This window comes from Chaetodon auriga, chromosome 6, assembly GCF_051107435.1.
Source record: "Chaetodon auriga isolate fChaAug3 chromosome 6, fChaAug3.hap1, whole genome shotgun sequence".
NCBI classification, from domain to species: Eukaryota; Metazoa; Chordata; class Actinopteri; order Chaetodontiformes; family Chaetodontidae; genus Chaetodon; species Chaetodon auriga.
The window spans coordinates 16707759-16735163 of record NC_135079.1 but is presented as its reverse complement, the minus strand read 5'-3'; the positions used below and the strand labels follow the sequence as shown (position 1 = coordinate 16735163).

The following is a 27405-nucleotide window of genomic DNA, read 5'->3' as shown; positions in this document are numbered from 1 at the left end:
ATATATTCATAGGACAACAAAAAGCAAGGGAGAGTTGGAGGCGGGCATCTTTCATATCCGTGAAGGCCAGTTCATTTGTACTGATGACACGCAAGGCTGATTTTTGAATTTTCATTTATGGGTTTTCCCATAGAGATGCTCTGTACTATTGAGTTGGCAACTCTAGCAGATATTGTTGAAGTGGGTCCAGGCTAACTTGAAGGCTGGTTGAAGCCTGGCCAAGCAGGTATTCCATTGGTGCTCCATCACGACAGTGTCTTTTTTTTCCCCCTATTTTCCCCCACTTTTCCTCCATTACATCAGTGTGATAATGGTGTAGAGGGTGGGGCTAGAGCAGGATTGATTTCACCTCCTTTGCACAGCCTGTCAGTACAGCAGAGCACTCAACAAAACCTCAAAGAGTGACAAGAGCAGCGGTGCAGCACAGGCATTATCATCACGATTTCCTTTCTCACAGGTTGTCTGTAGCAGCCTATGTTCATCTCCAAAAAGAATACAGGCGAATACAGAAAGTGGTTTGAACTTCATGAAGCACATATGGATAACCAAGCACTTTCCCCTCTTCTTCAAATGTATTCAGCCACGCTCACTGTCTCTGTCCCTCTAATGTCCCTGTGGAGGGCCACATTAATTGACCCACATGTCCTGAGCATAGGATTGTGTAGAGACGGCCGTTATTAGAAAATTATCGGCGTGCTACACAGCCGTGTGCGTCCTTCGTTCCAAACTAATCCATCAGCACCTGAATACTAAAGTGACATAAACTCGAGGCTAGGAAGATGAAGGAAGAGGTGCGGTCGGCTAATATAGAGGATGGCATTGAGAAAGAACCAGAGACTTATTTGCACACTTCTCTTGCCCTGTCAAATTGCTTTGTCCTTGCTGGTGCATGGCTATTTGTTTCTCTGACCATGAAAGTGCTTCTTCAGCAGAAAGGCACTGGCTAGGAAAAGTGGAACACCTGCACCAGTCGCAGCAGAAGACACACGTCTTGAGTTTAATTTCTTTAATCTTTCAACTTCTTATGACATTAGTCGAGGTCTAGCAGGCATCCCCTGTTCTAGATAGTTGGGGAAGCCCTGCAGTTATTAAAAGAATGGTTGGTGACTTTAAGTAGGGTTTTTTTTTAAGTATTCTTAATATAATCCAATGAAATGTTTTTGAAAGGTTTTACTGTTTGAAAAGTTTGCACTGATGGAGTAGTTTCTGTACTTAGTGGAAGGAAAAGAAGCCTCAATCCAATTTGAAGTCAGGCTGCAACATCAGAAAGAGGCAAAATGGCAACACGGTTAAATACTATCTGTGGGCACGGTGCCTTTGGCCAAAGTGTCAGACACGTTGCTTCTAAGGCCTGAAACGTTCCCTATTTCAGAACCCGAATGCAAATGGAAACACCCGTCCTGGTTTCTGCAAAAACACAGCCCTGCTCTTAATATGCTGCATGCATATCTAAGTCTGTGTTGAGGTAATAAACCTGAGTCATCAAGGGGGTGATACAGGACAAGCCAGACTGGAGGAGAGCCCAAATCAAAGAAGACAGCTTCCTCCTGCGTCCTTCGCTTTAGCGCCTCTGTTGCAGTGTTTGACACAGCAGGTCGCACCTGCACGGTGTTGGCTTTGCTGATGACACATTTTAGAACACAACATTGTGTTGAATTGACAGTCCCCGAGCATCCACATTCACGCTCGTATGCCAAGTCTGTTTTTTACTCAGTGGTTTAAGGAGCAGAAGAGGTTTTTAAATAGACAAATGTTTTTCACTACATTACCTGTGCGGCTCAATCGTGGCAGTTGTGTCTCAATTTAGTTATAAGTAAAAAGTGAACATGATTCTGTGAAAAGGAAGCTTACCTAAGCCCTGTTATGAGACTTCATTTGTCACTCTGAGGCTGACGCTTGACAGTTTGACAAAAGGCTTCTCAGACTCTTCCTTTGACTGCTAGCATTGTTGGTGGAGGAAAGAGCAGGGAATCCGCACACAAAGCATCTTTTTTCTCTTTACGCTGGCCCTTCCGCGCTGTAGATAAATGCCCTCCACTGTTTACACTGAGTTTATCAATTATTGTTTACAAAGCTGTCACCTTTGTCAAGCCTGAATACTGTAATTCTGCTTCCCCTCGTCCTGTTTTCTCTGCTGGAGACGCTTGTTTGCTTTCCAGACAGCCAGACAGACTTTTTCGAAGCTGCTGTTGGCAGAGACCTAATTCTAAAACTTGATTCCTCCGGCTTTCTGACTTGTTTCCCTGCTATTTTTTTTTGCCAAGCAAAATGATTGAAAGCTGCCATTTTCCTAAAGAGTTCAACAAGGCATAGCTCGTGGTGCTTGGATTCAGCAGTCCTAAACCAAACCCATCTCTACAAGACATGACCCATCACCTGGAGCCAGTCATTATTAGCCTGCTGTGTTGACTGTTGCTGTTGAATATGATGTTAAAGCAGCTGTGTCTGTAGAAATGGTTGGTGGACTTCAGCAATTGTTTTTCTTTTCCCATTAAGTTATTTGATTGACTTTCAGCCATTTGAAACGATCTAAAGACACAGACTGTTTGTTTTCAGTAACCCACGCTGTGCATCTCCTTGTTTTCATTCATGTCCTTTTCAGATACCTCACCATCTGGCAATGGTCATTTTAACCAGAGTAGCCCCATTAAAAGAGTTTATTTCCTCTCCTACCACAGTGCTCCATATAGCAGAGTAATAATACATTTTATTCACAGAGTAGCACGGGTGTTACTGTGGCCCCTCTTCTTTGTGAAGTTAGATTTATTTCCCTCCACATCCTCATGACTTTCCTCCCACATATGATTATGTAATTCAGATGTATTGGAGGGCCCCAAATTGCCTACAGGTATGAACAGTCATGACAGATGATGGACTTTGTGTTTTGAAAGTGTGCTGCCTTTCGCCCATTGTCGAGTACCAAAAAGAGTTGTCAGCGTACGTAGGCAGAAATGATCTAATGTATATGGTTTTCTCAAGCCCAAGACATTCAGATCTGGAGTCTGAAACAAACTCATCTGATCATCTTTACAAGGCTGGAGACAGCACCTCTGTGTTCGGCCACACAATGAAGAGATCTCCACTTCACACTCCAGTGTAACCATTCGAACAGACCTGCCTGAGGCCACAGCTGAGCTGAGCAGAGAGGAAAATAGCCTAATCCTTTTGGCAGCTCCGATAAACGGACCCTATTCAGTCCCTCCAAAAACAGATAAACCAACAAAGCAAAGCCAAGATACTGATCCTACAGTTAAGCCAGGCATGGGTTAGACATCAGTCACACTCGGTGATGCATATTTCAACACACATGGTCTATACAGGGCAACACAAACACTGCGTGAATGTGTACGTGTGGTCACATTTGCCTCCCATCTGTGACCACAAATGCTTGAATACATACAATGCTTATGTTTCTGTCTCAGCACTGTATGAGAAAGTCTTCGCGGAGAAATGATCTGCTTTTCTTGCTCACCTTCTGTTAGTAATACCTTCAGAACTTTCAGACTTTTGATGATTCATTTGGGTTCACTGCACAGATTGTTACACCTGAAGTTGAGTTTACTCATCATGAAGAGTACTACTCAGCCTGTAAAACAGTTGGATCAGGTCTTTGAGCTTTTTTTGAAGTTGACATCCCAGTTTTGGCTTCTTTTTTTAAAGTTCCATATATTATGGAAATGTGGATTTTGAAATAAGTGTGTATTTAGGAGATGGGGAGACGAATGAAAGAGGCTGTCAAGTTGCATTATGGGGAGTGTAGGATCCGTTGTTTTTGGTGATGGACGCACACCGAGGACTAAAAGTCGGCCTCCACTGTGTGATTTTGACTGATATGGCGTTTTTTTTAAATCGGTCTCTTGTGACTCCCCCAGCTGTATGGAAGAGCAGTGCTAAATCACTGTAGAATGCCATTAAGGTGGATTTATAGTGTTGTGTTACAAATGTAGCTCCACCGAAGGCACTGGCCTCCTCAAAAGTGTGACTACACATTAGTGCTACAGGGATACTGTGTGGAGACAAGAACCGGGATCAGTCAGTATGGTTGCTTATGTTCTCCCTCCGGTCCCATATCCCAAGATTATTGAGAGCAAAGACAGAATGAGAAATGTGAAGAAATACTGCTATTGGCTCCTTTTCAGAAAACCAGCTCCCTGTCACAGTGAATGAAAGAATGTAAACACTGTCACTACTTGGAAATAGTCTTATATTCAGTAATGAGACAAGGCGAACCTTCCCACCATCACTCATGTCAGAAAGTAAGTGAAAGAATGCAAACACAGCGAGGAGTATAATTAAACCACGGCACAGCCTGACCAAATACAATACGTCTGACTCACGCTGCCATGGTGATATCAACTGGTGAAATCTGACACAGGCCTAAGAATCAAAACGTGAGTATCTGCAGCACAACTCACATTAACCCCTTGTGTCAAGCTCTCATCTTTGTGCGTGTGGGTGAATGAGAGAGAGATGTTGTAAAGCACTTTGTTAAGGTAGAAAAGCGCTACATAAATTCAGTCCACTCCATATTTGTATTGACTCTGCACAGTCTGCAGTTACATCACATCAGTGCAGAGATATTGTGTCGGGTGACATGTCTACATTCTCCAGTAAATGGCAGGGCGGCGACTTGACCAAATATGGCGCTTTGTCCTGAGGAGGAGAGATAAAAGCATTACCTCACTCTGTCCCTTTGCTCCTTCTGATAAGATAAGGGAAAGGTCACATTGGCTGTGTGAACAGAGCGTGTGTAGATCAGCAGCCTTTTTTATCTGAGCTTTTCTTCAGGTCTTTTCTGCACAGCTTGTCCTTTGGACAAAGCGTGTAGCTTTTGCCATCCTGTGGTTCACACACTAATGATTTATGTTCTGCGATTGTCTTTCTCTGAGACGAGGCCGCCCGCCCTACTTTTAAAGCCTGTTGTTGTTGTTGTTTTCCCACGTCTCATCATGGCGTAAACGTTTGACTTTTCAAACTATACACTTACTCCTGACCCCACGAGTCATTGCCTGCGTGACACCTCTTCCGATCTATTTTAAATGGATATAGAATGGAGGCATTCAGTAAAGTGTCTCAGAAATCATTTAATTTCATGGACATTTGACAGATAAAATTGTGGCTTCGTCTCAAACCCTTTTGTTCGCTCTGGCACATCTGAGCCTCCCTGGATATATTAAACTGTCTGGCTGTTGTAGCTGAATTCAATCCAGGCCACTCACTGGTTCGCACACATACACACACACATGCATGTGCACATGCAGATAGTATTCAAAACAGCTGCATCTCGGTGTGTACGGCCTCTCTATAAATGTCTTCCCAGGCCTCTGGCTTTGTGTTCTCTCTGCCCGTCCTGGCTGAATCCTCTGCCTGGCATCACATCTGTGGCCACGGCTCCTTGGTCTGAGGATATGTGCTGTTTGGAGCACAAAAGCCTGTTTTACGATGCTGTGGATGGAACAATAACTGTAGGTGCAGATAGTTGCAGCTGAAGGAATTGCAGACCTCGTGTCAAACTACTGACCATCACGGACATCCATCTGAGTTTTAAAAACATCATAACTCGTTTTTTTTGGGTTGAGCTGTGATTGTTTGCTTAAGTAACAACATCGCTAATCAGATCCAGAAAAAAAAAAGACTTATTTATTTCCAGACAGAAATTCAGAGCATCTTTGTTTCAAAAGGCAAAGCTGTGAGCCAGGCTCTTCCTTTATTTGTTTGTTTTTAAATAAAAGTCACTGACAGTTAACACTGCTATTTGCAGTGCAATTCAGCTGCAAATTTCTGCACAGTGCAAGCATGTAGTATTTTGGGCCAAGCCATCTGGCCGGCCCTGGTGCTGCTGACTATGTGTGCTTTTGGCCAGTGTGGATGGTTACAAGCTCTGTGGCCTGTGTATTACAAGAGAGCGAAAGAATATGTTCCCATTAGAAATGAGGGTTTCTTCTGTGTTTACTCAGTAGTGCTCCACCGCAAGGAAATTAACCACACTGTGAAAGAAAATGTGACGTGTAAATTGCTTTAAAATGGAGCTTAACTTCAACCTAAAACAAACAAGTGCAAGCAGTGGATTCATACACATTAATAACAGACTGGTGTGCACCATGACCCGCTGCTGCATTAATTTACTAAGGAAGCACTTAGTGTCTTGTAAGTCTTCAAATAGATCCCGTCTAGGTTTATTTTTATGTTAAGCAGGTGCATTGAATTATAAAAATGCAGTAGGTTAAATTATGCCAGGTCTGAGTACCACTGAAAATGAGAGAAAGAATATAACTTACATGGTAGTCGCTCGCCATCAGACAAGTGGTCTTATAGCTACCTTTGTTTCTGCCTTGAAATGACTGACAGTCACCATTCAGCCCCCACTCTGCAGTGTTTCAGCGCATAATAACATGACTGATTTGTGTGGACGAGCTTGCAGAGTCAGTCAGACAGACACTGTCAGGCGCGCAGTGGTGAGCTAAAAAGTAATGAGTGGGCAGGCCCGCTCCTCTCTAGTGCTCTGATTAAACAATAGATACTCACTAAAAGGTCCACTCGCCACTTAGCATGCAGACAGAGATGTCCTGCTGTACAGAGGTTAATACATATGGAATCTGAATAAGTGAGGCTCGTACAGTCATGCTCGCCTCAAGCTTTTTCATGCACTTGATTTTTCTTTAATAACCAGATGAATGTACTGATTTGTGTATATGAATTGTAATGATTCTCTGATCACGCTGCAGTTTTTCACACAAAAGTGCTGCTGCTGCTGCTGCATAGCGCCGCTAAAAAAGAAGAAGAAAATTGGCCTTGACATATGAGAAGTCTCAATTTCACCCAAGTACAGGAACTGTTCTCGAGGGAGCCGTCAACTCTCCATCGACTGCTGCCATTTGTACGATGTGAAATAAGCTAGTTAGCAGTAAAACAACGTAGTTTAACCTCTTGATAGCTGTGATAACATTTTAATTGCATTTGTGATGTATTACACCCTGCCATATGTTGCGCCGAGGTCCATGTGTAAGGACATATCCGTCAGTGAAAAATAGGCCCTGTCAGCGGTTGATTACTTGTTTAAAAATTACTTTAATGCTTGTAGTAGTCGACAGCCTGGGTCATGAAATAAATGATTTGTTAGGAGGCCAGATTCAACTGCAGCATTGTTTTGTTTTGTTTTTTTCCACACTATCAGTATTTTGTTGTGTTTTCTTTGACTTTGTACAGCCTCAGATGATGAAAGAAAGCGAGAAAGATGAAGAATTAGAAAAGAACACAGCAATGATCCTCCGCTAAAATGTGTTAGAGAGAATTAGCGGGTGGCTAATATATCACAGAGCTACACAGAGTCTAATCAGGATCCCAGCTGGAGGCGTAGCTGTGCTCTGACCCTTTGAAACGACTTTGTCCTCTGCCTCATCATCAGGGAGGTTGGCGGATCAAAAAGAAAGTCATTTTTGGCTCTTTGAAAACACTACCGTGGTCATAATTAGCTTTGTTCTGATAACATTCACACAGTTTGTCACAGAGATGAGTGTGAAACTCAGCACCTCCTAATCAGATATGTGCTCTGTAATCAGGAGACAATCATAATGACCTGTGCTAAATGCTGCTCCATTATTTTTCTGCTCTGGAATGATGCAGATCTGGAACATTTTCAATTTAGACTTTTCATCGTCTTTTGTGAGACCGGATCTGCAGTTGATAAAGTGCGTTTTCGGGGCGGGAGTGGTTTTTATCTGTGAAGTGTTTTTGTATTTGACATCTAGACATCAGTCTATGGGGAACCTGTCTGTTCTCTGAAACTCAAGAATGGTTTAAGGTATTAATGAGGGACTCTGTGAATAATTCATGTGCATCGATAACATTTCATATCTCATTTGGATGGCCTGTGGCCAGTGATTGCCGTGGTAAAGTTAGTTTTAGACAGGCCTTTGTAATTGTCCTCAGGTTCCACATCACTTATTTTTGATGGGAAGAGCCTGTAGCCTGTCCGACACAAGATTTCAGAACAGAAGAGATTTCCAATATTTTTTTCAGAGAAACAGAGTAGAGATGAGAAGAGGGGCTCTGTGAAGCAGCTACTGTATATCGACTGTATTCGCTGTTGTGCTCACAGCCACATAGATCTCAAACTTTGTACAAGCGGTGATATAGTACAGAGCAGAAGTACGGTCAGCGGTGGAAATGCATATGAACACTTGTTTAGAAGAACGCTGCTTAAAACTTGTTTCGTAATCCTCCGTATTTCTCTGTAACATGGAATATTCACTTACAAAAAGTCCTTAATTATTATTTATTGAGAATGTAACACTCAAAACCTCAGCAAAATCTGTGACTGTGTGGGTGTGTTTGGTCAGATTTGATTGACAGTGCTGGCAGCAGAAGCAAGCAACCCTACAACTGTCATCAGATCTTCATCCAAATGTTCCTAATCTCTGATTGGTCCGCAGAAGTACATAACATCACCTTTTTTTTCCCAACTGTAAAACTATATGCAGTAACTGTATAAGTATAACTACAGGACAAAAACACAAATATGGAAATCTTTGATGTGAAATAGCCGAAACTGCTCAGACTTTGGCTGAAGATCGTGTGTTACTGTGGGACCCTGTCACTCACTGTAAGAAGCTTATTAAGAAAATGTGTTTTCGGGGCCTTTAAGCATTAACATTTTCCTCATCTGCTCATCAAGGTGCAGTTTCACTCGCTCTGCACAGTTCTAATACTCCACGTTTTTCTTCTGTGTGTGTGTGATTGTGGTATTACATGTTTGATGCATCAGTCGCACGGTGCAGTGACGTTTTTCCACCTGAATGTGAATGCTGATGCTTATTGTGCACCTTTCTCTAACTGCACCTCATGTTCTCCACAAAGCCTGTGAAAGCACTCTGTGTTATTCTAATTAAGCCTTGAATTCTGAAGCTCTTCAAATGAATGGCCCTTTAATTCAGAAGGCATATCAGGCTTTCTGGCACTTATTGCTTCAACTCTAACGTGAGTAGGTTGCAGTTACAGAAGGGCCTCTGAGGCTTTTTTTTTGTTTGGGGGGGGGGGGGGGGGGGGGGGCGTTGCTTCTCTTTGGCCTGTGGTGTATATTTAGCAACCCCTCGGTTACAGTTTTGTTAAATAGCAGAGCTCAGTTGAAGGAGTTACAAACAATTGCTGCTCTTTTACCGTCAGTCTTTAGCTGCGTTATTGTGATGCTCCTGCTCGACGGGTGAACTGCTTCTTTGTATTCTTCCTCCTTATTTTGTTGCTCTCCTTTGTGACTTTTGTGTTTTGGACCATTTTCTCTTCACAGACACGGAACTCGATGTGCAGGAGAAGTTGCCGCTGCAGCCAACAACGGCGTGTGTGGTGTGGGTGTGGCCTATAATGCTAAAATTGGAGGTGAGTGAAGCATACTGTTTTTTAATTGGGTACAGTGTTTCATTAGAGGTAATGGTGGTATTTTAATTAGAAATGATATGCACAATAATGTTCATATTTAAAGGTGGAAGTGGATTTCTTTCAGCGAGGCTCCCTTTTGTCTGGGGCCTGAATCAGAATCACATTTAGCTGTGTCTTCACATTTCATTATAGAGCCGGTAATGGATTTTAAAGATGAAATCCGAGATGGACCGTTGACGATCTTTGACCAACTGATTGACTCCCCGTTGTTTAGATGCACAAGTGAAACTGTCCTGCAGAGATGATTATCTTTGATCTGTTGCCACTGAGCAGAGGAAGAATCATTTTGGATTGTTTTCTACTGATTTTTTCCCTCTGGAAATGAGCAGGCCATGGCTTCGTTAGGGCTGCTGGGTGCTTGTAAAACAAATTAAAGCCTCAGTCTCATGACTCTCATCTCTGAGTCTGACCAGCAAATATTAAAAGTCACCCCACCTTAATTTGGCACTTGGCACTTCAACTGCAGTCCTTTTTCCACCAATTAGATAGAAAGCAAATTCAATTTTTTAAGTGTTTTGTTCAGTCCTTTGTGATGAGGGAACAACCTAAGTTCAGTATTATGTTGATGCCAGGGAAGCTGAGTTCACAACACAGTGGACCTCTTTTCATACCACTGTGTAAATCACCTGCCTAAAAAGCCAGTCCAAATAAGGCTCTTAGGGCAGCCTCTTGTTTAAACAGTAATAAAGCTGTCAGCGTGTCCAGATATGCATTAAGAAAGAAGATATTCAGACAAGTCTGTGTAAATGCAATCTGTGATCACAAATTAAGTCTGAAAGGATTTTTTTTGTGTGTGTGTGTGTGTGTGTGTGTGTGTGTCCTGAAAATGTTTTGCATTTGATAAAGTATTCCAAGGAGGCTTTTAGTAACTTTTGTCACCAAACAATCTGTCAATGACATGACGGCAGCCAACAAGACTCAGCGGAGCCTTTGGAGCCCTGAGCAGTCCTGTTCACAGATGTTACTCATAACTCTCCTTCTTTGTCTTCATTACCATTCATCTCTCGACGGAGCGGCGCGTTGGCCCCGCTCTCATAAATTACTCCTCTGTGAATCTGTTCACGTCACGGGGTCAGCGGATTGTTTATAAACAGCTGTGATTTGCTCCCAAATACCAGTTTTGTGTGTGTGTGTGTGTGTGTGTGTGTGTGTGTGTACAAGCAGTCGTGTTCGTGGGGCGGCATAAGTGTGCGTATCCTTCGTGAGCAATGATTAGTGATTAGTGTTTGAAACCTGTAATTGACCCCACTTGGCTCACTTGGTGTTTTCTTCCACCTACTGTACCTGTTTTCCCAACACACAAACACACAAACACACACACACACACACCTCCGTAGCCGCCTTCCTTCCTGCTACCTCTGACTCACTGGAGCTGCAGGGAACACGCACATCAGTGTCTTAATAAGGAATCGTCGAGCCGCAGGAAGTTGATGAGGACTGTTACGACAGTTATTACCATTACTGCTGCAGTACCGCCCGTGCATAATAATCACCTAGCAAACATTGTGCTTTGTGTCACACGTGCAGCTCGGTAAAGTTTTTTTTTTTTTTTTCCCATGCTATTCAGTATTCGCACTTGTGTTATGGCGAACCCCCCGCCAACAGAGTAATTACGGCTTTGGCTCCATCCCTACTGGCATGTGTTTGCGCCTGCAGGACCAGGCTGGTTGTCTAGAATAGATTATTGAAGTCTTAATGTGGACGTCATCGGTCGTTGTGTTGCCTCTGAGGTCCGGGGTTCCTCTCCCAGTAATGGACCTTATTTGAGGGTGGTTCATTTCACGCCTCTCTACAGCCATTAATGTTCAGAGGGGTGATCTGAGGCTGCTCACTTCAAAGGCTCAGACAAGGTTGCGTTCAGGTATGATGAAAGGTGGCATTTGGTGCTACCCTGTGGACACGGCAGTCTGTTGAAGGCTCTGTAAACTCTCTGCTCATCTATATCTGGGTGAGTGTGCGTGTGTGGCTTTCTCTCCTCTGCAGCCTGTGAGATTCGTCTCCTCTGTGGCTTCGGCGAGGTCAGGAAACGGCCTTTCTTGGTTTAAAAACCAGCAGGGTTTTTGTTTGTGTGGTAGTGAAATTGTGTGGTGTCTGTCGGAGTCAGCATCTGTGGGTGAGGCTTTGTACGCTTACTCATTAAAAACTGGAACTCTGTGAAGTCTTTTGTTTCGCCTGTTTTTCTGTTTTGTTTGTTTGGTTGTTTTTTTTTATTTCTGGCAGGAGATAAAATGGGAATTAGAGGTCCGACCGATTTCTTTCAGTCACATCATGACAAGTTTTCTCTTCTTTCTCATCTCATGCTGTGTTTTTTTTCCCCCCTCAGGTTTTGTAACCTCTCCACCATCTGAAGCTACAATTCATACGCTCGCTAGCTCTTTTCCATCTGTCATTCTGCCACTCTTTCTGCAGCACTTTTCATGTCTCTAGCTTGGTAACTGAATCTTCACTGCATTGCGTGTTCATTTTTTTTTTTTTACAGGAGTTCGCATGTTGGATGGGGAGGTGACAGATGTGGTGGAGGCCCACTCTCTTAGTCTCAACCCTCAGCATATCCACATTTATAGTGCCAGCTGGGGCCCAGAGGACGATGGCAAGTCACTGGACGGCCCTGCCAAGCTGGCCAAAGAGGCTTTCCTCCAGGGAATCACCAAGGTCAGTCAGAACATAAGCTGGGACTTTTAATCAACTAACATCTACCCCATTTTTTACTTCAAGCTTCACTATCAAACTCACATCAGCTCTTAAAAGGTTTGACGTAACCTTTGTCCATTTCTTGCTGAGGAATGAACAAGAAGATCAATACCACTCTCATGTCTGTATGGAAATATGACGCTGAAGCCATCTGACAGATAATTTATCTGTAAAACTTGAAATCATCTCACAAAAGTAGCAAAATCCACCTACCAGCACCTCTAAAGATAGCTAATGTGAACATCTCATCCATTCAAAAACCAAAGCACATAGGAGCAATTCGCCGTGTTACAGGGATTATATGCTTTTCTCATGTCAAGGTCAGTTTTCTTTCAAACAGTGTTTCCCACACTGCTGCCCTCCGTAGCTGGGGTTAGGAGAAATTATGGTTAGACACCACAGAGATAGATGTGAGGTTGAATTGAAGTTAAGCATTGCAGAGCATGACTGGAGTTAAAGCAGATACAAGGAATTTTTAACTGGTTATCAAACAATCTGCAAGAAGATTGGCTATTTCTATTCAGATATTCTTAATGCCCGTCCTGATGTCCGGGCTGATGCCCTCCATAATCAGGCTGCAGATTGACTGCAGACCGGAAAAGCTATTCTTTATGTTTACATTTTTCCAGCTATTTTTTGTGACCATTACTGATATGGAGGCAGGCTGAGCAGAGAGAAAAAGGACTGAATTGACTGAAGAACAAAATAAAGCTAGAAGGGACAATGACAGAGCACCAGCAAAAACACCAGTCGAGCTTGGTCGGCCATTCAAGAGATGGAGAGAATTGGAGGATTTGAAAGGTTTCAGTAGTGATCCTGAATTGGCCCTTGTCCTCCTACTCAGATGTGTAATATGTACATGTGATATTACAAGGGACTGTTGTTCATTTCAGCTTTTTCATCAAGTTACCAAGCAACAGAGCCTGTTAGTTGGAGGCTTATATGTAAACTAAATGTCCAAACAGTACTTAATGAAGTTAGCTTTGTTTCACCAAGGTCATATTACAGTTATTAATCTGACATGACCACAAATAGATGCATTTTCTCATCACTGTGTTTTAAAAACATTGCATGTTTCTTTCATTCACTTCCAAAACAAATGGCATACTAGGCATGGTGCTCATGGGAAATGCAGACCTCATTCTGGGAGACGCTACCACTTTTGTTGAGAGGCTGCCAAAATCAACACAAAATGAAAGTTTCTCGTAGCTGCTGTAAGGTAGATAAGACTTTATTGATCCCACACCAAGAATGAAAAGGAGAGGTAGAAAAAGAACAAACAGAAAACAATAAGCAATAAAAACATACTAAATGAAGTCAGCTATAGAGGCTATGTACACCATATGCAAAAGAGTATGGAAAATATCGCCTGGTGAGGAACGGCTCTGTTTCATAGTAGAAAGGGGAAAAATAAAACAATATAGAAAGACTCTTCCACATGGCACCAGGACTAGTAACTCCCTGTAGTCTAATGGTAACCTGGCAACTGGTCCCAACCAAGAAATGTTGTGGCACAGAAGCCTCAGTATCATCAACTTTTAAAATTCATCTTTTGTGCTGATTAAACGAGCAACATATAACTTTTAATCACTGAGCTGAGGATGTTGTCACGTTTGGACAAAGCTAGGCTGGGTGTCCATCTGTTTCCAGTCTAATGCTAAGCTAAGCTAATGTCAGTAACAAAAGGCTGTTGGAGATCTGAGGTCTCAGCATTTTTTCCATCTGTACAGTTCAAACTGTATAGATATTTGATAGAAGCTATCTCTCTCTGAGGTGTACTGCAGAAAAGGACAAACTCAAGGTGAGTTTGTTAATTGTCCTTTAGGGTCGAGTGGACTACGACATTAAAGAGTATGACATAGTGTCTAAGGCTAATGTCATCATTTCTCATCTGTCAGCGTGCTACATCAAAAGACATTCGCAGAGCCGCTAAATGATAAATGTGAGATGTGAGAAAATAGAAACGGAGCAGCAGGCACTGATGCAGAACAATACTTAGATTCAAAGACGGCAGTAATTAGCGTATAAATGAATGAAACTGCAAATTTTCCTTGGAAAAGAATGAGTCATATGTCACATCACAAAATGTGAAATGCTCCACACACCACCACGGTGTGTTAGCGAGGAAAAATCGCCTGACAGCAGCACAACAGGACCTTTCTGGTTTAGCCTGTGTTCTGGCACTGAGATAACCCCTGGCACTGAAGCGTTATCGTCTGGCCTCTGTAACCCGCAGCAAAGGCAGCATCAGGTCATAAGTTCTGCTGGAAGGTTCAGGAGTATCAGCCAGAGTTTTTAGACTCTTAGTACTTGAATGCAGTACGATTCAGACAGCATTTGTGAGGTGGAGATGTGGGAATCCATGAAGAAAATGAAATAAATAATCCCAAATATATATTTAAAAAGCTCAAGTCTGCGTTCAGGTCAAATTGAGGTCCCTTTGTACACTTAGTATTTGATTAACCGTGCCGTACAACGGTGATGAGGACGCAGAAATTCCAGTGTCTGTGTGTTTGTCAGGACTGTGAAGCCAAAAAAGTGGAACTGATGATGTGACAGGACTCAAGCAGGCAGAGAGCAGAACAGACAGACAATCACGATCTTTAACAAGAGGAGTAGAAAAACAGTCCTGCAGCTTTTTCCATCAAACACTGACTGACAACAACAAATTTTTACCTTCCTTTCTTGTATTGTTTTGTGTATCTGTGGGTGAACCAGAAGCTGGAAGTAAGAAATGCTTTACATCTGTTTTCTCTCTCCGTATTAATTTCTTGCTTGCCACCAACTGTTTCACTGCACTCTGCACGTGGGATGTCAGAGGGGTCCTTCCACTTTCTTCTATCTGTTTCCTTCATCATATGCATTTCTTAGCGTTTTGTTTTGTTCTCCAAAATGAATTTGTTATCCTCCCACGTGGTTCAAGCTGTAGGTGGAAGAAGAAAAGTTTTCTTTGTTGTCTCGGTTTTACTCTGAATGTCACGCTGTCTGTGCTGCTGCTTTCGCACTTTGATGAAGAATTTTGCCTGAATTGTTTAATTACCTTTTGAATGACAGGGTGTGATTAATCCTGAATAGAAATGCGAGTTGTTAGTAACTTATGATAATAATCTTTGTTTACTTTTTTTTTCTTTCAAAAAAACACTTAGAAAGTGCCTCACACAGGCATAAATCAAAGACACAGAGATAACAAGGTCCAACAAAGGAGAAGACTTGCTAAATGCATATTTTTGGAAGAAGAAAAGCATAATTAAACATGACAACAAAAGTAAAACTAATTAAAAACCCATTTGAAAAATTTGTCTGTAAGACATTTACAAAAAGGACACTGAGGTCGTTCTCCGCCCGGAGGCTGTTTCAGAGCTGTGTGACTGCAGATGCCCAGTGCCCTCTGTCTCCAGCCTGGCCCCGGGGACAGTCAGCCAAAACTGGTCAGCAGACCTCAGGCTACTGCAAGCTATGTATTGAGAGAAAGAAGGTCAGCAGAGTAGGAAGGGGGCAAACCAACCTTTGCCTTAGAAATAAGGAGCAGAACTTAAAAATCGATGCTGAAGGCCATACGTAGCCGGTGCAGGGAGGTCAAAATTGAGAAAATGTGCAGAGATTCTCCACAACTTCTGATGTCCCTGGCAGCTGTGTTTTGCACAAGCTGAAGGCGGTCCATCGATTTCTGGGGCATTCCAGAGAATAAAGAGTTGCAGTAGTGTAATCAGCTGGAGACGAATGCAGAAAAAAAGCATTTGCATGTCTTGGAGCAAAAGGAACAATCTAATCTTAGAGATGTTCCTGGGCTGGCAAAGGACGCCCCTTTTGTTACTTTGCTAAAATGTTTAGTGAAATGTGAGTCAGAGAAACCAGCCGGAGATTTTCCAGCCTCCTGGACTAAATGTATGTCTCATGTACTGTGTGTATTTTAGGCGCACACAATCTCACTGCCAGATATCCTGTTGTCATTTATCAGGTCGCTAAATTGTATTCAGCTTGAGTAGATTTTGTAATTACATTTCTTCTGTTTGCTATCGGATGTTCTGCTGCAGTAAGTCGCCTGACATTATGATGTATTAATAAGAGTTGTGCCCAAAGCGGTTCAGTGTTTCTGAACGAGAGCACGGAAGTGGCAAAGCATTTAAGCAGTGAGACAAACGCCTTTGTCAAATGCAGTTTTTCACACTTCGACCGGCTCTTGTTAGTCTCTTTCTCTTGACCTATTCCACGCGTGTCTGTTTGTCTGTTTAGCACCACTCTATGAGCATCTATATGTTTCTATACCACAGGGACGCGGCAGACTGGGCTCCATCTTTGTGTGGGCTTCAGGGAACGGTGGCCGGGAGCAGGACAGCTGTAACTGTGACGGCTACACCAACAGCATTTACACCCTGTCCATCAGCAGCACCACGCAGTCCGGCAACGTGCCGTGGTACAGCGAGCCCTGCTCTTCCACTCTCGCTACCACCTTCAGCTCTGGAAACCTGGGGGAGAAACAGATAGTGGGTGTAAACACACACACACACACACACACTCACACTTTGTACATCTCAGATATTGTGTAGGTTGTTTCTACACTTCACATCTTTAGCACACTGTAAATGTCAGCCTTGCAAAAATAACCGTACATCTCATACCTTGCGTCGGCCTGATCAGTCAGCCAAAAGTTGGCGCAAGCACATCCAAAACGGACCCTTTTTGAGTGTGCGTACACATTAATCTTGTCTTCCTCAAATCAAGAATAGGCATCAAACTGTCAAAACCAGAATGACACACAGCGAGCTAACACTGAGAGATGCCCCATGCTTCCTTCAAGCTGCTTGTCAGCTGAAGAAAGACTTGCCTCAGGGACATGGAAAACATAAAACAACCGTAAATCTGCCATTCCCTCCAAAATACACCAGAGCTATGCCGCAGGCAAGTGAACACAACTCATCAAACAGATGAAATTGAAGTCATTTTACAATGTGCCGCATCCGTTGCTTTGTATTGTTGCTTTGTACTGTCGCTCTGTCAGAAGCTGTCATTTGCTTATTGGTGACTTCATACAGCTTTATTTTGTTCAAAACTAGTATTTATGGTCAATTTGTAGGATTTTGTGCAGTGTTTGTGTCTAGACAGTCAAATTACAAGGAGACCAGCACGGAGTCACAAATAGTTCATTTAGTGGACAGATTTGGTCACCTGACATCTCCTGAGTTACTGGGTATGTGTCGCTCAGTGTGTAGAGACTGAAACTGAAAATAGTTTTAGAATGTGTTTGCATAAATAAAAACATAATCAGTGCAGGGCTGATTATGGTAAATGGACTGTATTTGTATAGCGCTTTTTTAGTCTGACGACCACTCAAAGCACTTTTACAACACAAGCCTGCATTCACCCGTTTGCACACACATTCGCACGGCGGCTAAGCCACCTGCTCATGACGAGCGTTACCATGTACTATTCAGTCAAATCAGTCAATAAAATCAAAAACCAGCTCATGAAATATGACAGTGTTTCAGTGTTGTTTTATCCAATCCGCAGACACATGCCATCCCTTTGTTTGCTCCTCTGACTCGTTCTTTGTACAGATATCGGTCATTAGTGCCACAATCTGTCAGGCCAAAAGTTGCAAACCAAGAATCTGCTCCTAACCTTCACAGCTCGCCTTGCCCTCTGGCTTCTTGTCATTTCTGACGTGTCCCATCGTGACCCAGACAGGCCTCATTAGCTTTCTGGCGCTGCCGGAGACCGGAGCGCTAGCATACTTTGTCTCACCACCACCAACCAATCTGGCTGGGCTGATTTGGCTGACATTCACTGCCCGGGCTGTGACCCTTTGGCAGGGATCCACAGACCTGAGACTGAACCTACCTGCTCATTCTCTCCTCCTCCTCCTCCTCCTCCATCTCCTTCCCATCTCTGATCGCTACAGGCAGAGCTCCCATTGTTCCGGCCTTTCCCTGTCTAACCCTCAACCTCTCTCACCATGAACTTGACTCACGCTGAGGTGGGAAGCTCAATGTGTCATATTAACTGTGTTTCTCCCTCTGTATTTCTGCCTCCTCTCCTGTCTCCAAGGTGACCACAGACCTGAGGCAAAAATGCACAGACTCTCACACAGGGACGTCCGCTTCAGCCCCACTGGCTGCTGGGATCATCGCTCTGGCTCTGGAGGCCAAGTGAGTGAGAACGACACAGCCTCGTCCTGTAACCATAGAGCTATTTTAGTAGTCAACCCTGTAGCTAATACGCTCTAACAGTGGAAAAATCAAGAAAATAAGACAACGCTTTTTAAATTTAATTTCATTCTAAGCTTCATTCGTCACGCTCTACTGTGCAGCCGTGGTCGGTGTATGTGCCTGCGCTCGCATCTGGAAGTGTGCATGCGCATCTCGGAGTCGGCGTTGGCCTAAATCCCAGCCCAGAAATTCTTTCCTCAGCAAATTAAGCTTTTGATAATCAGTTAATTAGCAAGACAAATCAGCAGCTGCAGCCCACACAGACATCTGAATACCTGTAGGGCCAGTGCTGAAGATTTTAAACTGGAGAACGTCTCTCATTATCGCTCACTTAGGACTCCAGGTGTCAGAATCCAAGTTTCTGTCAGCCGCTCTAATGTGTTCTCCATTATGTTCGTATCTTCAGTCTCATCTTGTGCGTTAGTCCTGTTATCAGTCAGCAGTCCTCCGCTCGCGCGTAATTTCTCTTCACTCCCACATTAGCGATTGCCTGACAGGTGTCAAATCAAATCCAGTATTACCTCACAGTCCAGTTTCAGTCCAGGTTTCCATCCTCAGCGTCACGGGTTTATCTCTGCACTGTCGCCTCTGATGTCATAGCAGCTGACTGACAGATAAGCTGTACACCATGTAGAGTATCTCACTTTCAACGCCAAACTGCAGTCAGTGTTTGTCAGTGAACCTCCCCACCACCACCTCCTGACAGGCAGCAGTAATAACTGGGTTGCTAGTTTATCAGACTGGGACCACACTGGAATTCACAGAGATGGAATCATTTAATAGGCAGAGTGTTTGGCTTTCTGGTGTTTTATTATTTTCCTCTTAGCTCTCGGCTGAGGTGACATTGAGTAGATGGGGGATCTTGTCCATTAATAACACATGAGAGGATGTGAGATGTGACTGCTGATGCGGAGGTGATGCGCCACAGTGCAAGTCTGTGTTTCTATTTCTGTCAGCTGTGGTGTTGCACCAGCGTGATTCATGGTTTGATTATCTTAAGCCATGGAGCAGTGTTTTTCTCATTGGTGACTCAAAGGCTTCTTCTCGGAATGCTTTTCTGCTGCTTCTTAGAAAAATGTATTGTATATATATATAGAAAAAAAAAACTTTTTTATTGAGCATCTACTGTGCGGAAGGTGACCCCATCTCTGAAATCCCAGACCTCATTAGAAACTATCATTACAGAGTGCTCCAGACAGTCCTCCATGGTATTGTACCCATTGTGTTCCCTGACCTTTCAGCACAGTAGGTTATGATGTACCTTTAATACTGGTGTTCTGCTCCGCTGTTAAAACCATAATGTGAGCCCTTGCCTTTGTTATGGTTGACTGACACACCCCTCAGGGCTTCCTGTACGTCTCAGTGTAAGGTTTCCGAAATGTATGACTGTTCTCAGTGTATATGCTCAGCTGGATCACATTTCAGGTGTGTCCATAGACTCCTGACCTTTTCCATACCCCACAGCTCCTCACATTTCCTCTGCTGTATTGTCGTTCAGCTAAGGTCAGCGAAACCTGGCTTTTTTCATAATGTGCATAATGTAGAAAGTAATACCTTCAGCTCTTACATGACAGGAAGTCAAGTTTGGTTTCCTCTGCTTTCCTTCCTGCGTCTGTGCAGCATGAACCTGACCTGGAGGGATATGCAGCACCTGGTGGTGAGGACATCCCAGCCCGGGCACCTCAGCGCCGTGGACTGGAAGACCAACGGAGTGGGACGCAGAGGTAGAGGCTGGCTCATTCGAATGAAGCGCAGATGGCATTATGTGGCACTGTGTTTGTGTCTCTGTCCTTAGCACACAGTGGACCATTTTGAGCACAGAAAAAGGATTTTTTAGAAGCACATAAATCATATTTGGTAGAGTTCATTTTCAAACAATTATTTCATTTAAGCAAAACATGAATCTATTCTGCGCACAGTAAATTATTTTTGTGTCTCCTGTTATGCACACATACATTATGCAACCTCTCATTTATCACATGCTTCAAGCTCCGTGCTCTGTGCACTCCCAAATCCTTGGAGACGTGCTCTCTGATCTGTGCGCTCTCCGGTTTGCCTGCAGTCTGACAGTATGTCACAATTTCAGCCAATCAAATATTTGGGGTGAAATGTTTAAATAGCTTGTGACTGGCCTTCGCTCCGTAGGATTATCCGTCTTTAGGGAAATTGGGAAGCACTGGGAGAGTGATAAGTAGGCACACCACTGTAAGTGGTCTGTACCGGTTTGGCTACGTACCTAGATTTCTGAACCTTACTGAAAATCTTCTTGGAAGTTTGCCTTCGTGGTTGGAGCTAAGCTAGTAGCGACTGGTACTTGCCAGCCCTACTGAAATGCAGTTGCATGTTTTTTCATCTGCCACAGCAAACAAATCCTCTCTGTAAATGACTCATTCTGTGTCGTCCTTTGAACCAGAAGGGAGAAATTTATATTTCACATTTTTTGGTTTCATGATGGCGGCCCTAGTATTCTTGCATCATTTCATCAGAATGCCGCTAATTCTCCATGCACACAGACGAAAAATGTGTTTCCATGCCGCCATTGAAATTCGCTTCATTTTAAACCATATTTGCACAAAGCAGTTACATCAGCTTTCTATCACAGGCAGACAGTCACACTGACTAACAGCCAGACAGCAGCCAGCTACACACACACACACACACACACACACATACACATACACACATAAGAGGCACAGACCTTGAAAAACAAACCACAGATCCTTTCCTGCTGAAGTTTCCTTCTTGCCTAACCTACAAACATGAGCACGTCCTGTCCTTTGCCACCAAGCAAGCAAAGACAAGAAGAGGGGAAGAGTGCACCGCTAATGTCATTTTCCAGGCTAGTGAGCTAATTAGCTGCTCAGCTGCAGCGCATTAAACAGCATGTAAACTTACCTGCAAATATCACTTTAGTCCATTTAGATTCCGGTGTGGTCCTTCCTCTCCGGTGCGCCTGCTAACAGCACGCTGTCTGCCCAGGGCCTGTACACTACAGCACAAGATTGTTTACTTTGTCTCTAGTTCAGAATCATATTTTTTTTGCCAAGTAGGTTTTCAGAGACAAGGAATTTGCGTTGGTATTTTGGTGCATGAAAACAAACAAAGAGAATAGAATAAGAGAGTAAAAAAGTACTGCACAAGTCAACAAACAAATAGAAAGAAGGAAGATTTCTGAAGGAAATGCAGTGATGCTTGTGGGCTCAGGCCTGAGGAGCAAATATAACACCAACATAGTTACTGTAAACAAGTAGATAGCTGACTGACTGTAATTTCTATATCTGGGATGTAATCTCATTGGCATCACCCACCAACCCACCACTCTCTCTCTCTCTGTCTCATCGTTTTTTCTCCACAGTGAGTCATTCGTACGGTTATGGGCTCCTGGATGCAGGTGCTATGGTGGCTTTGGCACAGAACTGGACCACAGTGGGGCCACAGCATCAGTGTGTTCACACCATGCTCACAGAACCAAGGTTAGAAGTGTGTGTGTGTCTAAACTGCAGTGAGTTTTTGCCCCATTATGAGCACTTGCTGTTCTGTCATCCAGCTCAGCCTGATAGATGTCAGCGTATTCCGCTCGGAGCTGGGACGGCCGCGTAGATTTGCAGCACAGCGCGATTGTCTGTGTCCATTTCTGCAGCCGCACAACATTAAACACTCTACCCTCCACTTGTCAAACCTGCAGAGACATCGGGAACAAGCTGGTGTTCAGCAAGAGCGTGGATGCCTGCTGGGGACGACCGGAGTATGTCAACTCTCTGGAACACGTTCAGGCTCGCCTCACTCTGTCCCACAACCAGAGAGGAAAATTGGGCATTCATCTCATCAGCCCACTGGGCACACGCTCCACCCTGCTGTTCCCCAGGTACGCTGCAAAGCACCCCACTGTGTATACCAACAGCCAGGCCCTGACATAAAGCTCTCTTTGCCTGCGTCTCTTTCACTCACAAACACAGTGTGTATGTATGTGTGTGTACCTCAGCTTCATCACAGACTCCCACAGGCATACTCTCCAGGAAAAAAAAAAAAAACACTTTCTGCTTTTTTCTGCTTGCCACAGAAAAAAAAAATAACACAAACACCTTCACCTCTCCCCATTTCTCTCAGGCCCAATGACTTCTCCTCAGAGGGATTCAACGACTGGGCCTTCATGACCACCCACGCATGGGACGAGGATCCTCAGGGGGAATGGACCCTGGAAATAGAGAACATGGCAGCTAATGGACGTGACTATGGTAACCCCACTCATGGCCATCGATTGTTCATTCTGGTCACATCACATGAAACCCATCTTCATGCCATCATTAACTGCCCCCTCATCAACTCAAGTCATCTTGCATATTCTTCATGCCTCTCTAAATAGCCTCTCCTCAGTCACTCTTCTCTTCTGTCCCTCTCTAATGATTCAGTTCGCACCGTGTTTTTCTGTACCGGGGGAGCAGAGTGCGGATGGCAACCCTTTGATTATCAGCTTTCGTATCTTGAGAATATTTTTTTTTTTTTTTTTTAGCTACTGTCAGGCTGCATTTTCTTTGAAAAGGCAAACGGCAGCACATTGTCCAGAAGAGTTACCTCGTTAAGTCCTAGAGCTTTCCCGTGGTTTTGTTTACTCTGAGCAGCCAGGGAAATGAGATATGAGCGCGTCTCTGTCCTCTGCTGATGTTGATCCTCCTCCAGTGTCACGTTTGCTCCGCTCCGTTTCCTTCCCCTCCATCTACTGCTCAGCCAGCTCACACTGTCCCCCCTCTGAGAAGTGTTGCATTGATATTCTTGTCCACATCTTCACCCCTCTCTCTCCCCCCTTCTCTCTCAGGTGTGTTGAGTCAGTTCACCCTCATCCTTTGGGGTACTGGACCCAGCGTCGTCAACCCCTCATCATCTGACTTCCCGCGGCCGTCCAACAACAGCTGCAAGACCTTTGACGCCCAGCAGATCTGTATCGGTGAGATCATTTGGGCTTCCGCCGACACACAAACTTCAAACAGGAGCCAATTACATTGAATGGGCTTGTATGTATTAGCATTGGCACAAAGTCATTGTTACTGAACAGGCTTTTGGTCAGACCGTGCTGGATATTCCAACTTGTGAAAAGCGAGTGTTGTGAATGCAGATTGGCCATTTGCAAGCCTCTCGTGCATCTGTTTACGCCGCACTCTGAATATGCACACTGCCATATGTCATATTAGTTTAAATCAGAGTGTGGGACGTATGGAGAAGCAGCAGGGGAGATTAAAACTGCGTCAGTGCAAGAGGTGCTACGTTGTCAACAACTGTTGAGGAGGATGACTCCCTCATTGAAAGGCAGATGAGGTCGGAAGCTTCATTCTGTTTCCAAGCATTCAGGCGCTTTCTTCTTAATCATTCCAGGCTTTGCCATAATTTAGTGAGAATCTGCATTTCAATAGTTACTGCTTACACTTTATTTTGCAGGGCCTCAGTTGCCTGATAGGTTATCTACCCCAGAAATGAACTGCAAGGTTCCTGGGAGGGAAAAGTTTGTCTTTCTGTGTGATAGCAAATTAGAGGCGTGCTTACAATTCAACAAATATTAAGAATCCTTTTATTCACCCTAAAACAAACATTTGATACTTCCAGCATTTCAGATGTGACAATTTGTTGGTTTTCCTTGTCTTACACTACTGTAGAATCAAAGATTTGGGGGTTTGGGACTGTTGGTCTGACAAAAAAAGCAACTGAAGGCACCGCTTTGAGCTCTGGGAAATTGTGATGGCCATTCTTCACTGTTTTCTGACCTTTTACAGAGCAAATGATGAATCAATGAACCAAGAAAACAAACAGCAGATGATGAAAAAAATGTGTTGCTGCGCCCTAAACTGTACACGCTGCAGTTCTTTCCAGTCACCTTCCAAGGATATTGTGAAGACATTATGAGACCAGTTATTTGCAGATGCCATTTTCATTGTGTTTTATTGCATCTCATGAGAGTTGTTTTCATCTCCCACGCTCCATCCAGAGTGCAGCCCCGGCTTCTCCCTCTTCCTCCAGGGTTGTGTGAAGCTGTGTCCGCCGGGCTTCACCTCGGGCCCGCAGCTCCTCAACCTCTCCCTGGAGAACTGGGTGGACTTGTCCTCCGTCCAGGCCTGCCTGCCCTGCAACCCCGCCTGCCTCACCTGCTCTGGCACCGGACCGACAGACTGCCTGTCCTGCCCGCCTCACAGCCACCTGGTCCTCACGTCCTGCCTGCACCAGAACCAGGTCCAGCGTAAATCCCCGCTTGCTGGGGGAGTCCAGGGTCACGGAGCCCAGCTGGAGGGGGGGATCCCAGCAGCAGCAGACGACGACGGCGGAGAAGGCGAGGAACCTCCGGGGCTCAGCGTAGCTCCGTCCACTCAGCTGCCCGCCGTCGTGGCCGTGCTCAGCTGTGCCTTCATCCTGGCTGCCTTCATCGGGGTCTTCCTCTCACTGCAGATGCGCTCAGGCGGTGCCTCTTTGGGCTGGAGGACCAGACTGCCCTGTGCGTATTCAGAGACGAGGGGGGTGCGGGTGGGCTTTGGTTTTGGATTCGGCCAAGGACGGGAGAGGAAGGCACGGATATGCTACAAAGGGATCCCCACTGTGTGGGGGGACGAGGACATGATCGCCTACCAGTCTGAATCAGACAGCGAGGAAGTGGACGGTCACAGCGAGAGGACAGCTTTTATCAAGACGCAGAGCTCGATCTAGCCGAAGCGGCATCTGCTGTAGTGGTGTCTGACACCACAACATCCTGCATCAGAATTAGATGTGACTGTATGGAGTGGGCACACGAAGGAGAATCACACAGGCTCAGAAAAACCACAAAGCGTAGGCCTTACCGTCCCATCAGCACCCCGTCCAAACGCATCAAGGAGTCAGTCTTCTCTTTTTCCATGTATTTATTTACATTTGTTAATTTATCTGAATTGATTAATATTCTGATGTCAGATGTATTCATGATGCATCTGACTCTTCATCACCAATTTGAGGTGTTATGCAACTGCTTATTTTTACTTCAGCGACCTTCCTGACCTTATTCTGTCCCATTTTAGGGGTTTTTAGGAGTATTTCAGAAATCTTGTTCTGCTCTCCCAGAAGTTTGGGGGCCTACAAGAGGCAGAAAGGTCAACATCAAAGCAGCAGATTGTGAGCCATCATGACTGCTGCTCCCAAGTGTAGGTCCAAGACCCAAAAACCCTGAATCCTACATTTCCAACTCAGTAGCATGAAGTGTTAGAGCCCCCCTGTGGGTAAACATCTTTGAAGCACCACAGCCCCAGTTTCTGGGAGAAAATGTAGTCTCCAAGCCCAACAACCATTCAGAGCTCAGAATAATCCTCAAAATATCTTTGTTGTTATTTTCTTGTCAAAGCTCCTTCAGAACTAAAGAAGATATTAGACGGGCTGAGCAGTGCTCTCTGTGATGAGTAAGCTGAACTTGATGTGTAAAATGAGCAGAGTCTAAACCAGTGAAGTGCATTACTTTTCCAAATATGCATTGATTTGCCCCCAACGCAAACATCTGGCACATCAGCACAGGCAGAGTTTTATGAAATTGCCGTTATATTTGATCAGATTCCTGGCAGATTGCGGGCCAGGGGTCGTGAAGTCGACATGCTGTTCATTAATAGTAAGAAAACTTTAAATTGAGGATTTCTGCAGCGTACTGGGACAGCATAATAAAACATCCCGCAGGCTGTTTGATAAGCGGGAAACTGTGGAGGATGCTCTGTTTTCAATCAAGGCACAGTGGGAATTGCCACGGCAGCATAGACATATCAGATATATCAGTCACAAAATCTCATTGACTTGTAGAAGCAATCCTGTTTTTGAATTAAATTAAAAAGAAAAAAAAAACACTTTGCCAAAAGCTTCTTGGCTGACCTTTACAACATTTTTCTACTTGGTTGCAGCTGGTAAGAAATAAGATCATTTTCTCTTCATTTTCCCCACAGAGCACATATTGATTTTGGGGCTTCTCTCCCAGAACGTCTTCATCAGTTGTAAAGCTCTTTCCCTTTCTGTTGCGAGTGCCATACATTGAAAGACAAATACCTGCTTTATTTCCCATCTACAATACTGAAACCTTGCCGCCATACAAGCTGAATCAAAGCCTTTAGATCTAAAGGCCAGGATGGCAACAATGATTAAGAAATGAAGAGATCTTGTCTCGCATTTTCTATGTTTGTTTTATATCCTTTTTTTATTTAACTGACAGTGGATGTTAATATTGTGGAGATCAGTTTCATGCTGGAATAAAATGACTTTGGCTGTTGCATAGATACTGTAGACTCTGTGTGCCTTTACTGCCAGATTGGTAAACCTTTAGGGTTTTATGCATCTTAAATGCAGCCTCTGACATGCCAGCACAGATGGCTCATCACTTCTTCATAGCCATACATCATTGTTGCAAGCGTGTTTACTCCAGGCGTTCGCTTTAACAGGGCGCCAGCATTCTCCCTCCTATCCAGTTGCAGCGAGCGCGCTGCCAGAAAGCCTCCAAGAAGCTGTTTTGTCAAGCTTCAATGTGGTCGCCCCTTAAAGTTTAAATTAATATAAATGGAACAGGTTTGTTTGCATGCAGGAAAACAATGCCCTCCGGCAGCAGCTTTGTTCATTAGCAGCTTTCCACTGTAACGCTCTACAGAGGCAGGTAACTGGGTTCATGGGTGAAGGTACATTCATTCTGTGGCCCATAATTAGATCTGCCGGGAGAACTCGCTGCACAAATTCAGAGCTCCTCAGATGCGTCATGCTTTGCATTATGAATGTGCGTGTGTGAAAGTAAAGGTGTGTGTGGATAAGCTCAAGTAGTTCAAAAAAAAAAAATAGTGGATGAGCTTGAAAAGCTTTTATCTCCTCACTCACATCTTCATTAGACGTGGAGCCGTGCTCAGTTTCTGTGCCTTCTTTTCCTCTACGCCCTTTAGCTCGTATTAATAAGCTGCCATGTTCTGTACGATGCCGCCTGCTAACTAGGCTTGGCAGGAAGAAATATTAGATTAATTACAACAACAAATCAGCTCCCCATTAGTCGATTTCACATTCAGATCAATTGGACACTGAGGTTCCAGTCTCATTATTCCAGCTGGTCAAACAT

The 27405-nt window shown here is 44.1% G+C and overlaps 1 protein-coding gene across 1 annotated transcript in view; it reads left to right on the top strand.

Moving 5' to 3' along the window:
• furinb (furin (paired basic amino acid cleaving enzyme) b) overlaps positions 1 to 26589 on the top strand; it is a 73919-nt gene extending 47330 nt beyond the window's left edge. Inside the window, exons 7-16 of the mRNA XM_076734103.1 lie at positions 9284 to 9372; positions 11912 to 12084; positions 16395 to 16607; positions 18169 to 18269; positions 19950 to 20053; positions 21685 to 21802; positions 22015 to 22194; positions 22437 to 22564; positions 23143 to 23271; positions 24304 to 26589. Coding sequence (XP_076590218.1) covers positions 9284 to 9372; positions 11912 to 12084; positions 16395 to 16607; positions 18169 to 18269; positions 19950 to 20053; positions 21685 to 21802; positions 22015 to 22194; positions 22437 to 22564; positions 23143 to 23271; positions 24304 to 25013 — 1945 coding nt within the window. The 3' untranslated portion in view covers positions 25014 to 26589. The remainder of the gene's footprint in view (positions 1 to 9283; positions 9373 to 11911; positions 12085 to 16394; positions 16608 to 18168; positions 18270 to 19949; positions 20054 to 21684; positions 21803 to 22014; positions 22195 to 22436; positions 22565 to 23142; positions 23272 to 24303) is intronic.
• The last annotated feature ends 816 nt before the right edge of the window (positions 26590 to 27405 follow it).